The sequence below is a fragment of the Phaethon aethereus genome (assembly GCF_964289735.1).
Source record: "Phaethon aethereus genome assembly, chromosome: 2".
In the NCBI taxonomy this organism is placed as follows: Eukaryota; Metazoa; Chordata; class Aves; order Phaethontiformes; family Phaethontidae; genus Phaethon; species Phaethon aethereus.
Window position 1 is genome coordinate 117,121,999 of NC_138582.1, and position 13,371 is coordinate 117,135,369.

Consider the following 13,371-nt stretch of genomic DNA (forward strand, 5'->3'; position numbering starts at 1 on the left):
ATTCCAAAATTGCGTTCTCTTAAAATCTCACAAAAAGCATTTCTAATACAAAGCCTAACTGATCTATTTTCTGACATTCCACCTCTCTGTCATCAGGTACTTACTAGATATTAAAACAACTGACTGGGGGCAAACACCATAACTAGCAAAATACAAAATAGCTGAATTCTGTAGCAGTTGCATATTAGTCTGAGTAAATGTTACAGTTTAGTAGGTATATAGGTAGATACACATTCATAAATGCACAAGAGCTGAAAGGAGTAATCTGTAACTGGTTGACTGAGGACTCTGCAGTAGCATGCAACCTATATCAACATGCATCTATGCGGAAGGGAAGCACAGAAACATTCTTCCAGATTAAAAAAAAAAATTCAGCAATAGTAGGAAAAGGTATTTGGAATATGTTGCTTGCAATCCACTGAAACACTGTCTGCAACAGCAGTTAGAACATTGGGAAACTACCTTTTCTGTTCCACAGTGCCTTGAAACCAATGTGCATTGTCTGTTGCCAGTTGCCATTAGCAAACAAAGGCATTACGAACAGCAGAAGTGTGTAGGACACCAAAAATGAAAGCTTTAAATATGTCGCATACAAGATAATCATTCTCAGGACAGGTTATACAATCGTAAAATAACTTATGAGAATGAGAACCCTGAAATCTGCCTTGGGTTAAATTAGTTTTAAAATTGCATTTTGTTTTGGTTTTTCCCAAGTGTTTTAGAAATAAAAGAATCTTGGTAAAGTCATTCTCACGCTGCAGGCGTGTTTCTCCCACTGTGAGAGGAGTACAAAAATACTCTTATCTGTATGTTAGACAGAGTGACCGTGGTCACAGGAGAACCTGTACTTTTCCACTGATTAACAGGAACGGGCCAGGTGCTTTGTGCCTCCCATGTAGCTGGAGTGTGCAGTTGCCTGGTAACTTGTTCTGAGCTATTACATATTAACAACACATACACGTAGGAGTACAAAGCTGACTGCTCAGTTTATCAGCCAAAATAGTTTGCAGCAACACAATAGTTTATAGCAATTCAGGAGGTTTAACAATGAATTTAGGTTTGTGCTTACAGGGTTTGATGAACAGAACTTTTATAAATAAAAAGGAAACAATAGAAGTTATTTATATGTGACTTTAGAGCATACAAAAGTCATAGCCTACAAACCAAATATCAATTATTAGCAATAATTACCTTTTCATAGAGCATCATGTAATGTCTCAGACTCAACAAGCATAAACTGAGAAACTGTTATGATTTGAAAATTTTACAAAGGTTCTAATAGTGTACCCAAACCTGAGGTGTTTCAGTGTTTGGGCTAGACTCATTGTCTTCAGAAAATACGCATCTTAATTCTAACACAGGATAAAACTGATCTATAAATCTCCTCCTGTAAAAATGAAACTGTTCCAGCTATACTGCACACTGATATTTAAGATACTAAATTGTACAAATAAGAAGCAACTTTAACCAATCCCTCTCATCCAGCTACAAACCACGACAGTATACAGTCCTTGCATCAGACTATACAGGATCCTGTTTCATTCTGGCCATATCATTAGCATAAACTGTGCAAACCCATTTAAATCAACAGGCTTTTCAGGCATAAAAGCAGAATCCAACAGCAGTTAAAGCACGTCTTACAGGTGACAACGTAATACTTCCATCACTGATTATAGTGCTGTAACAAAAAAGAATGGGTCTTTATTGTCCTTAATGAACTTGAGGCACTGCAAGAAAGCAGTGAAATTACGATCATGGATTCTGTAACGTCACCACCAGTATCATTTCCAGATCAAAGATCCAGCCTCCTGTTAAGATGATCAAATACATTTTTGATTTCAGATGTCAAGTCATCACAACACTGCATTAGGCAGAGTGTAAAGTCTTATCATTGGATTCTCAGCTAGTTTAAGTCAATGTATTCTGCTGAAGTCAATGAAACCAAACACAAGCACCATATGAAAGAAATCTTTCAGTGTGCCTCAGACTTGAAAAAAAATCTTGAAAAAAGTCCATAATTTTTAGTACAAATTCTCTGTATTTCTCTCAATCTCTTGACACTGAGCAGTAGCAGGACACCTTGAATATTGTGTTCAGTTTTGGGCCCCTCACTAGAAGAAGGATACTGAGTAGCTGAAGTGTGTCCAGAGAAGAGCAACAAAGCTGGTGAGGGGTCTGGAGAACAAGTCTGGTGAGGAGTGGCTGAGGGAACTGGGGTTGTTCAGTCTGGAGAAGAGGAGGCTGAGGGGACACCTTATCGCTCTCTACAACTACCTGAAAGGGGGTTGTGGCGTGGTGGGTGTTGGTCTCTTCTCCCAAGTAACACGAGATAGGACAAGAGGAAATGGCCTCAAGTAGCACCAGGGGAGATTTAGACTGGATATTAGGGAAAATTTCTTTACTGCGAGAGTGGTCAAACACTAGAACAGGCTGCCCTGGGTGGTGGTGGAGTCACCATCACTGGAGGTGTTCAAAAAACATGTAGATGTGGCACTTTGTGACCTGGTTTAGTGGGCATGGTGGTGTTAGGTTGACAGTTGGACTTGATGATCTTAGAAGTCTTTTCCAACCTTAATGACTCTGTGATTCTATTTTTAGCTAAGACCCAGCTAGCAGAAGGCAGCTTTTCTGTCAGATAAAGCAAGGCAAAAGGATCTACTACAGCAACTTCCTTGCAGTCTCTTGCTCCTGTGCCCTTCTTCAACTCTTCTTTCTTCTTCTGGTGACAGGGCAAAGCATGTCCTGTCCCTATGAGACCACACTGTACCCTGCTTGTCTATAGTAGCAGCAGGCACTTGTGGATTCTTCTCCAAAAAGACATTTACCATAGAAATCAATTGAGTAGTGTATTATGGAAGCATAAGCTGCAGTGGACATGATGTAGGATCAGTTATTTTTTTTGTCCATTATGGTAAAATAATACCAGCAATTCCTTACTTTATAGAACTTCTTCTAAAGTAGTAGTTGTTCCCAGTATCTGTCAAGTTTTTCTATCACAGGAGAACAGATGCAGCCAAAAGAACATTTACTCTAAAATGACTGCTCTGAACTACGCAAGCACGCTTGGGCAGCTCCCACTTTAAGTATACACAGCACCACTCAGTGGTGAGAGCTGAGTCACCACTGACATGAATGAGAAGTTTTAACATAAGCCTTTTTTGGGGGGGGGGGGGGGTTTGGGGTGTAAGGGTGGAAGGGGTGGGGGTGTGTTTTGATTTTGGGTTTTTTATGCCCTGAACATAAACTAGGTCTGGTCTGTCTGTCCTCACTTGCCAAATACCACTACCATGCCTTTACTATAAGAAAGTGTATCTACCAAGCAAAAGAAGTCCAAGAGAGCTGAACCTCAAAGCCAGCAGTACCAAAGGCTGCTGAGCATCAGATGCGCCCACTTTGAAGAGCTTTCAGAATTCTACAGCACTCTACCACATGGTTCCTGGTGACACAGACTGCAGCAGTGTTTAAACAAGTGATCCAGCTTAGTATCTGCCTGTGCTCCAAAGAATAGCAATCTCCTGGCTCACAACTTGTGTTTTATATAGACCTGGGCCATAAACAAATGCAACAGATGTAGAAAAACTGAAGACTGACAGCAACTGAAACATAACTATTACTTTTCCATTCCGTCAACCAGTTATAAAACTATCTAACTTGTGGACTTACATAACAGAAGACAGCAACTAACAAAAAGACAGCTTTTTATTCAGAAGAGATTAGTGCGTCTCTACAAGAAAGTCATGATTTCAACTTACAAAGTCAGCATTATCATTAAAAATGCACCTTTCCTGAAGAGGAAATCCTTGTCTTTTATCAAAAATCAGCTGCAAGAGTGTGTAAACAAAAAAAACCCCAAACAACCAACCCATACCAAAACACACCCATACCCCAAAAGCTCTATTTAGATTATATATACATATAACATGTCTTCATAGATGACAACTGTATCAATTTACACTTCAGGTCCTTCTCCTCCAGGAACCAGCTATAAAAGAATAAGACAATTTTGTGTTAGCGGTATCGATTTGAGTTCTACAAACCCATACATGACAGTTCTTGCTTTACAACATTTTAGCAGATGGAGACTTCATGGTAGACCACAAAAGTGGTTTTCAGATTCAATATTATCTTCCTCTACCAACAGAGGAAGTCAGTTACTGCCAGAGAAGCACATGCCAAAAAAAACAACTCCAAAATATGAAGAACATGTCACAAAACACAAAGAAGTTCCTAGACAATACACATTTTGGTTTTTGTCTTTGTTATTCACTTCAAGGAAAATGATTCTGCCTAGAAACACTACAGCTCATTTTTAAAAGGACAAAAAACATGCTTTCTTCCATGAAGCATTTCTCCAATCGCTGATTCCTCCCTAGACTGTAACTATACTGGGAAGCTGGTTTCCTGTTCCATCTTCTATTGCCAAGCAGAGCCCAAAAAATAAATAGCCTGAACCCTTCTACAGGCAGCAGGGAGTAAGTCAGCATAGTGACTTTCCTGTGAAGAAAGTAAAGAACTGAACAACAGAAAAATAAATACAAAAGGAAAACACATGAATGAGGGAAAAAAGATTACGATAACCATTCCTTTTACTGATATATTCTTAATAATTAGCTTAGCACTTCTAAAGACAAAAAGCTTTGCTGCTTTTGGAACTGAAATAAGAAGTAGTCTAAAGCATAGTCTTCCTGACATGGAAAGACAGACCCCCAAAAGACACAAGAGCTAATAAAGAAACATGTCTGTGTCTTGCTCAAAATTGCACTGTAAGAATTGCCAGCTTCTGCTTCAAGGGCAGTATACCACCAACTTAACTGGATGTAGTAATTTTACCCCATAGAAGTTGTCAGAACATGCACTATCCTTTAAGGATGCAGAACAATAACCAAAGCAGAAAAAGGTTTTTTAATTAAGTCAAGATGGCACTTGCTCAGACACACAGTAAGGAGGTGCAAAGTAGGCAAGACAGCAAAATGGAGATTATTCCTCGTTCACATAGATCTGACTTAGACTCAAGTCAACCTTCCTCTTCTCTTCCCACAAAATTAGGAATGTCCTTATATAGGAAGTCCAGATTTTATAGCCATCTATGCAGACAAGCAAAAAACTACTGTGGATCTCCTTTTGTGGTATTTCAAAAGTTGCAGAAATCAGCTTCGGGATGCATAATCACAATATTTAATTACTGTTGTGGTACTGATCTACATACATCAGCATGTGATAAACTAAAAATCATAGTGCTTCTGATTTGGTATAATCCAACAGATCTCCATGTTTTTTTAGGCACGTAAAGGTACAGCTCTCTGGGCATCACGTGCTATCGTAATTGTCAAATGACGAGCTTGTAAGCATCCGAACTGTTGCAAACGCATTTATACATACGCTAATGGATAAAATGTAGATGTGTTCCACCTACATACTTATATAGGCAAACACTCATGAGTTAAAAGCCACTATATGAACCAGCCTACAGAGCTGATAACAAAGCCAGTGATTCCCTTGCACACCTGAAAACAGAAAAGCATTCACTGAAATAAAATTAAGGCCATGCTCTTTTCATTTTTTTTTTTTTTAACTGTAACATGTACCAACTAAGGCAATACAATCACTTTTCTAGTATCATTCATACACGCATGTGCTCTGGAAGCTACTTACAAGTAGTTTATGTAATGGAATTGTCTGGAAAGCTCAGCTTAAAGCAGCTGAACTCAATTAGTGATCAATTTACAAGTACAGAAAATAAATGCATGTAGCCTTTCAACAATGACGACTTACCATTGTTATGTTATTCCCATTTAGCAAAATCTGGTCTAGCTTTGTGATTCTTCTGCCCTCAGGTGTAATCTCACTGAAGCAGCATTAGAAAAAGTAAATAAGAACACATAACCAGGGACAATGATTACAGTTTTGATTGCATTAAAGTGACATTTGTTGGAACTAACAAATAAATTTACTACACCACACCATAATCTTGATAAATTGACCACCTGGGTAAAGAAAGCTACCTAGCAACTAAAAAGATCCATTGTACTTTTCTGATCACTACCTAAAGATATAGGTTTACCCTCTAAATCTTGTCAATTTCTTGAATACCACCAATACTCACAATAGGTTTCAAATAGCAGCACAGTACAACAAAGTAATAAATACTTATTCTTAAGTCTACTAACTTCTAAAATCTTTGCCCAAACCTTCAGGAAATGTGAAAGCAAACAAACTACTGGAAAGTTCAACACAAAACACATGCAAAATTAAGGCTACAAATTAGGAATCTGATTACAAGTATAAATCATGCAACTATCATGCAAGTCCAAGCCATAAACTATTCAGCTAGCAAGTATTAAAAAAAATAAAAACACTTTACTTACAGATGTTACACAATATTAGGCATCAGAAAAACAAAAATTAAACAGCAACAATACTTACAATTCTGTAACGTCTTCTAACACCATATCTGAAAATCCAGTCTTAAGGAAAATAAGGCCCGAAGTTTAAAAATAAAAATATTTCAGGTTATTTTCATTTTATACTGAACTGCGATTTTATCTGTAAAAGAAAAATATCAGAATAATGCAATTAATCCATACAGAAAGGTTCTATCCAGTGAACTCAAACCTCTCAAAAGCAATAAATTGAGCCAAAACATGAAGTGGATGGCCTTAAACATTTCCATCAAAGGATACTGACAAAGTCATCAAATCCTAGAAGTGTTCCAACAATCTCTTTATCACTCTTCATCACAATATGGATGCGTGAACCTATACATTTGTCCACAAGTTCTGTAAATAAAAATTAAAGAATTGAAAGGTACAGGAGATTATTTTATAGAACATGCATTTCTTACAACAAAAACACTGACATTGCGATGGCAAAAAAAGTAACGGCACGGATGCTGGTAAAAAACACAAAAATAAGGGCGGGGGGGAAAGGCTTTCTTGCACGTTTTCCTGCTGCTAGTCCATATACAAGATTCTGAAGCAACAGGCTGCAGCAACACGTTCCCTTCAGCAAGAACACCTGCGTGCCGCTGCTGTGCGGTGTGTTACCGCGGGACGGCCCAGCACCAACACTTAAGCCCCGCCGGCCTTTCCCCCACACCCACACCACGGCCCCGAGCCGCCGCCCCGCTCGCTGCCCGTGCCGAACACCGGCACGGCCCAGCCCCTCTCCGCTGCCCTGGGCAGGGACCGCGCCGGTGACCGGCCCGGGCGCGGCTCCCGAGCCTCAGGCAGGGCCGCCCGGAGAGGAGGAGGATGTCTCCCTTTTCGGTCAATAACCCCGGAGGCCGCCGCCAGACCCGCGCACTTCACCCTCGCTGCGAAGGCGAGGGGCCCGCCGGCCCCTCCGCACCACCCAGCCGCCGCCGCCGCCCCTCACCTCGGGCCTCCTGCCTTCGCCCCCGCTCCCCTAACGGCCGCGCCCGGGAAGCCACGCGTGACGTGAAGCGCCTGCCCGCCCCTTCTAGCCTCGCCAATCCCATTCAAACCTTCTGCCAAGCGGCGGCGGCGCTCGCACCACCCAAAGGTGCCCGCAAAACGGGCTCTCCCTCCCCGCCCACCGGTCACAAAACGGGATCCCCGCCCGAACACCGGGAGAGCGGGGAAGCGTCGCTGGTTACCGAGCGGCAGAAGCTGAGAAGGGTTGGTAGTCGCGTTAGCCGCCATGTTGGATCCAGACCTGACCAATCGCTACCACCGCCCACAAATGTGAAGGACCAGCCCAGCAGCCCCGACGAGCAGATGCCAGAGCCGTCGCCCCTCCGCTCCGGCTTCGCCCCGGGCCCTCCCCCGTTTTCCTGTAAATGCCGGGCGAGCAGGCGGGGTGACACCCCTGTCTCCTGCCAGCTGCGCGCGCTCCATGCGTCCCAGGTAGACATTTAAAGCGGAAAAAAACCTTTTCTCTCTCTCCTCCGCCCGGGCAGCGCCGCCGTGCGATGTCGCCGGTAGCAGCCGGTACCGAGCCTCGCGGCGGCCCCAGGGCGTCAGTCCGCCCTTCAGACAAGTCCTCTTTCGGTGTGGAGTGCTCTTTTACGTGCTGATTTTTATTACTCCCCCGCCCCCCAGATTTGCTCATTAATTCACGAGAGGGCTGTTGCAAGAAGGATTTTTGGAAGCCCCTGTTGCACGTACATAACTTGTCTTTGAGACAAAAAACCACCAGCTGTTCCAACACTCTTTGCTTGCTTGTTGCTACAGCATTAAATAAAACTGGTATTTCAGCTTCTAGAGTCATTGCACGTTTTGTGACGGGGCATGCTCCAGAAGAATTGAGCCCGAATAAACTCTGTCCTCCTCCTAGGAGGGTGGTCCTGCCTCCAGAAACGTGCCTTTCAAAGGATGAGCAGCTGCTGGCGTCACAGGGCTGCTGGCTGGGTTCTTAAATGTGCTTAGTTCCCAGGTAACTCTGAACGCTTGGACTTACTTTCCTCTGATGACATACAGCCTTTGACATTGGCAGATGCCGTTGCCCTGCTAAGGTCCACACGCGAGCGCTTCGCTGTGATCAAAGCAGGGGGGTGTAATGCTGGACTTGACCGGCTGCAACACCATGGGGCTGGCGTGTCGCCCTCGAGCAGAGGGTGTATGTAGTGCTGGTTGGGGTAGTTACAATGGCTGTGTGAGCCGGTACAGGCAGGATGCAGGAACAATCATAAAGTCATGGATGAAATGCGAAGAGTGAACTTACTTCCGTTGCCTCACCAACCGGAGCATCCTCAAAGCACGCACACAAGCGGGGATGCAGACACCGCTGAGCTCAGTCTATGCTAAAGGATCGCGGAACCTGCTGTTTTCACCTCTTTATCAGGGACTCGCACAGGCACAATTTACCACTGTGCTTGATCTTCTCCGTATCAGGGCAGGAATTTCAAGCGTGTCCCATAGGGCATCTCTAAGTCTATCACAGGCCTATGTTATCTAAACACAGAGGCTGTACTTGTCAAATCCACAAGGCTCAAAAACAATTAGTATGATATATGTATTTTTCTACACTCCAGCTGCAAGTCACTTGAGTGTGTTTATAATCCTCCTTGCCAATCTTCCGTTGTTATCCCATGACGACCAAAAGTGAATTTCGTTATCTGGAGCTTCTAACTTACATTAGTGGATGTTAAATTGAGTCTGCTTAACACAAAATTGTTAAATTGAGTCCTACGTGCATTCCTCAAAGATGGACCGTGCCTGACTGACCTGCGTCTTTTGCCAGAGTAAATGACATATTGACTTTCTTGGTGCAAGAAATAGAGTGGCTATAATCCAGGTAAGTCACCAAAGTGCTGTGGTCTGCAGGAAGGGTGCAACAAATCTAGTCCTATAGCCTAACGATAACATATTTACCAATGCATAAAAATTCTGACCCACTTTTCAGAAAAATTGATTCAGATTCTCTGTTGCTTCCAGGATTGGAGAAGGACTTAGAAGAGCCTGGCTAGGCAGCCTAACAACATGAGGCTTTCAAAAAGTAAGCCTTTTTTTGGTGGGTTGGTTTTGAGCTGGTTGGTTCACGGGTTCTGTTTGCCGAGTGGACATGTGCAGAAGACAGCCACACGGGCAAAAGGAGAAGGGGGTCAAAGAGAATGTCTTGAAAGTTAAGGCTGAGAGGGGACCTTATCAATGTCTATAAATATCTGCAGGGTGGCTGTCAGGAGGATGGAGCCAGTCTCTTTTCAGTAGTGCCCAGTGACAGGACGAGGGGCAATGGGCATAAACTGCAGCACAGGAAGTTCCACCTCAACATGAGGAAAAACTTCTTTACTGTGAGAGTGAAGGAGCACTGGAACAGGCTGCCCAGAGAGGTTGTGGAGTCTCCTTCTCTGGAGACCTTCAACACCCAACTGGACGCGTTCCTTTGCAACCTGCCCTATGTGATCCTGCCTTGGCAAGGGGGTTGGACCAGATGATCTTCAGAGGTCCCTTCCAACCCCTAACCATTCTGTCTGTGATTCTGTGAAAGTGGCAGTCTGGGACTTCTCTTTTGGCTTGCCATGTCTGCTCATGGTGTTTGGAGGATACGCTGAACCACTGCATTACACGCAGTCTGACACGGAGACTGTCAGAAAGTGAAAAACAAAGAGGAAAAAACAACCGTTTAATAATCTAAATGACAGTGCTGGCACAAGAACAAGTGGAAATGAACCGCCTGCGAATGTGTCTTTTAGAGCAAAATGATCCAAATTATTGCATCGCTTAGTCATGTATTTTCATGTTCTTTCAGTTCTCTCTTTGCCTACCTTTATGGTGCTCAGAGAGAGACTATGAAACCCCATTCAGCACCGTGGTAACACGGGCTAGAATCAAACAGCACTCATTCATTCACAGATGAGTTGCAGCTAAATCACTAACAGACCAAGAAGGAGCAAGGTGGAGAAAGGTGGTTCTGAAGACACCCAGGCAGGAGGGCTGCTGCACCTGGGCAGCTGTTTCCATCCAGCCACTTTTCAGAGCAGAGTAGCCCCAGATGAAAACTGCACTTCTGCATCACTTTTGAGGAGAAAAAGGGGATCCATTTGCTTCCCTTTGTAACACAATTTGCATTACTCAATGTTGTATTATTCTTACTGACTACAGCCTTCAGTGAATTTTCATTAACTCATGACCCTAAAAACAGCAGACACCAATTTAGGATCTCACAGGAGGTTTTGAGTCTGCATCAATATTAGTTGCAAATTTGACCTAACACCTATTGACTTCAGACCCCATCAGGAGCAACTGACACAACTTCAATCAGAACCAGGCAGTCAGGATTAGGTCTTGAGGCAGACAGGGCTCAGCTCCTTATGGAAATGTGTCTTGAGTGAACCTTGCAATTCACAGGTGCAGTCTACATTCAACACCAGAGACTTGGGACATGTTTACAGGAGGCACTGGAGCATGTTGCTCCTCAGGGAAGAGCATCCAGGGCTGGCCTCAGAATTGAAAGCGACAATACTGTGGCAATTCAGGGGCTGCAGAAAGGCAGACCATATGCACAAACGGTCACCTTCAATGGCTAGCACCTGCACCCAGAGGTCACCAGCCTGTCTGCTCCCTTCACAACCAACCGAAATATCTCTCTGCTTTACTACTCACAGTCAAGATTTTCTAAGCAAACAGTTCTGGCCAGTTGTCTTCTGCAAACATTTCTCATCAGACACAGGCAGTTCTTCAAGAAGTGCAGGAGCCAGAGATCTGTAAATCCTTTCCAGCCAAAGTGTGTGGGGATCTCCAGGGAGCGCAAGTGTCAATGGAAGGAGGGACAGCGGAGGATTTGGGTGGGGAGAACAGTCAAGGTCTGCAAGCAATGTCTCTGCCATCCAAATTTAAGCCTGCTCCAAGTTGCAAGAGAAGATATGTCACTTCTGTGTCCACAAACCTCTGCAACAATCCAAGGTCTCCTTTTTAGCCTTCACCCTTGAGAGTCCTGTGAACCTCTGGAGAAGGACACCGTTGTTCCCACAGAATCAAACGCAGTCCTTCTCATTGGGAAGCCTGTTTGGAACCCCACCTACTTCATGGTGCCCAACTGCAATTAAATGCACTACTCAAATAACAGTTGGTCCTGCTTACTGCAAAAAAAGATTATTTTTTTTTAACTTCTAGGGAAACTACAGCGCCCACAAAGCCTTCCAATAGTGCTAAAATTGCATTTGGAATGGAACAAAGCAGGATGAGAGGGAAGTTCAACAAAACCTGACATGGAAGAAGTGCGCAGAAGACGCTCAACAAAAGCCATCTGCTAACTACTGACCTTGAAAGGGCTGATCACATTATAGCTGGTGAGAAGTTCACCGAAAAAAGAATTTCAGTGTGTATCCCCACTGGCATCACTGAGTGCGAATACACCGAAGGACCACTTGTCTACATGCTGCAAGAGTGGGGAGAAAAGACAGTTGCTTTAATGCCCTTGCACATTTTCCTGCTGCTAGTCCATATACAAGTTTCTGAGGCAACAGGCTGCAGCAACACATTCCCTTCAGCAAGAACACCTGCGTGCCGCTGCTGTGCGGTGTGTTACCGCGGGACGGCCCAGCACCAACACTTGCCGGCCGGCCTTTCCCCCACACCCACACCACGGCCCCGAGCCGCCGCCCCGCTCGCTGCCCGTGCCGAACACCGGCACGACCCAGCCCCTCTCCGCTGCCCTAGGCAGGGACCGCGCCGGTGACGGGCCCGGGCGCGGCTCCCGAGCGGCGGGGGCCTCAGGCAGAGCCGCCCGGAGCGGGGGAGGATGTCTCCCTTTTCGGCCATTGCCCGACCCGCGCACTTCACCCCCGCTGCGCAGGCCTGGGACCTCGCCTGCCGTCCCCCTCCCCGCCGGCCTAGCAGAAGCGGGGGCGCAGCCAGGACCCTCCATGCCGACCCCTCGCCACCGCGCTCCCTGGTCTCACACCGCCTCCACCCACGCTCGCTCGCTCGCTCGCTCGCTCACTCACTCACTCACTCACTCACTCACTCACTCACTCACTCACTCACTCACCCACCGACCCCTGGGCGAGGAACTCCTCACCTGACATGAGGCGCGCGCCCGCCCGCCCCGGGCCTTCCAACCTCGCCGACCCCATTGAAGCTTCCCGCCAAGCGGCGGCGCCGCCCGCCGGGCAACAGGAGCTGAGGCGAGCTGGCGGTCGCGTTAGCCGCCATTTTACACCCCGACCTGTGCGGCCGCTACCGCCCCCCAGAGAAGCGAAGGGCAGCCCGCAAGCTACCCCAAAATAACTTCCACCAAGTATTTTTCCCCATGGGGATGATGGATGTAGTCAGTGAGGGCAAACTGTGGAGGAAAATATTAAAGAAAAGCTAAACAACACTGCACAAGCAGCAAAACTCCAGTTGTGCTGAAACTCAACAGGCTATTAGCAATTGGGTATGGTTTTGAACACAAACGAGCAAAACCCTCTACGGTCATTTTACGTGTACACTTATGGTAATCATTACATTAAGGAAATCCTCGTGCATGTTCATTCACCATAATGAATGTGAAGGGCCCATAACATGGCAGTGTTTTCTCCTCTTGTCTTACTGTTTTTTTACATATTTCGCATAAATTACTTTGTTATTCGTGTTATTTTTGTCATTTACTTAACCAATGGGTATTTTCCTATCTTTTTATATTCATATCGAAGATTTTTACCTTTGTAAAATGTTCTCTAGTTTTTAATACTGAATCAAAAAAATACAAACTTAAGAAATTTAAACTCAATAACATCAAAGTGTTATTAAGCAGACATCTTTATTGCAGCGCTGGACGTATGGGGGATATCTCCTCCTAACATGCGTGCGCTGAAACAAAAGTTCATCCTTTATATACCTTAAAGACATAAATATTCACACATTTTCCAAGAAATCACCGCCTCCTTGCTTATCTATTACATAATGCTGGCGTTGCAAAACTACACTA

General features: G+C 44.7%; 1 protein-coding gene across 1 annotated transcript; it reads right to left on the reverse strand.

Annotated features, from left to right (window-relative positions):
* Positions 1-3,949: 3,949 nt before the first annotated feature.
* On the reverse strand, positions 3,950-7,661 carry LSM5 (LSM5 homolog, U6 small nuclear RNA and mRNA degradation associated; the record flags this gene model as incomplete). Its single annotated transcript, XM_082014914.1, has 5 exons — positions 3,950-3,982; positions 5,773-5,845; positions 6,424-6,451; positions 6,681-6,776; positions 7,616-7,661. 5 exons carry the CDS (start codon positions 7,659-7,661, stop codon positions 3,950-3,952), a joined length of 276 nt encoding a protein of 91 aa, XP_081871040.1.
* Between the last annotated feature and the right edge of the window lie 5,710 nt (positions 7,662-13,371).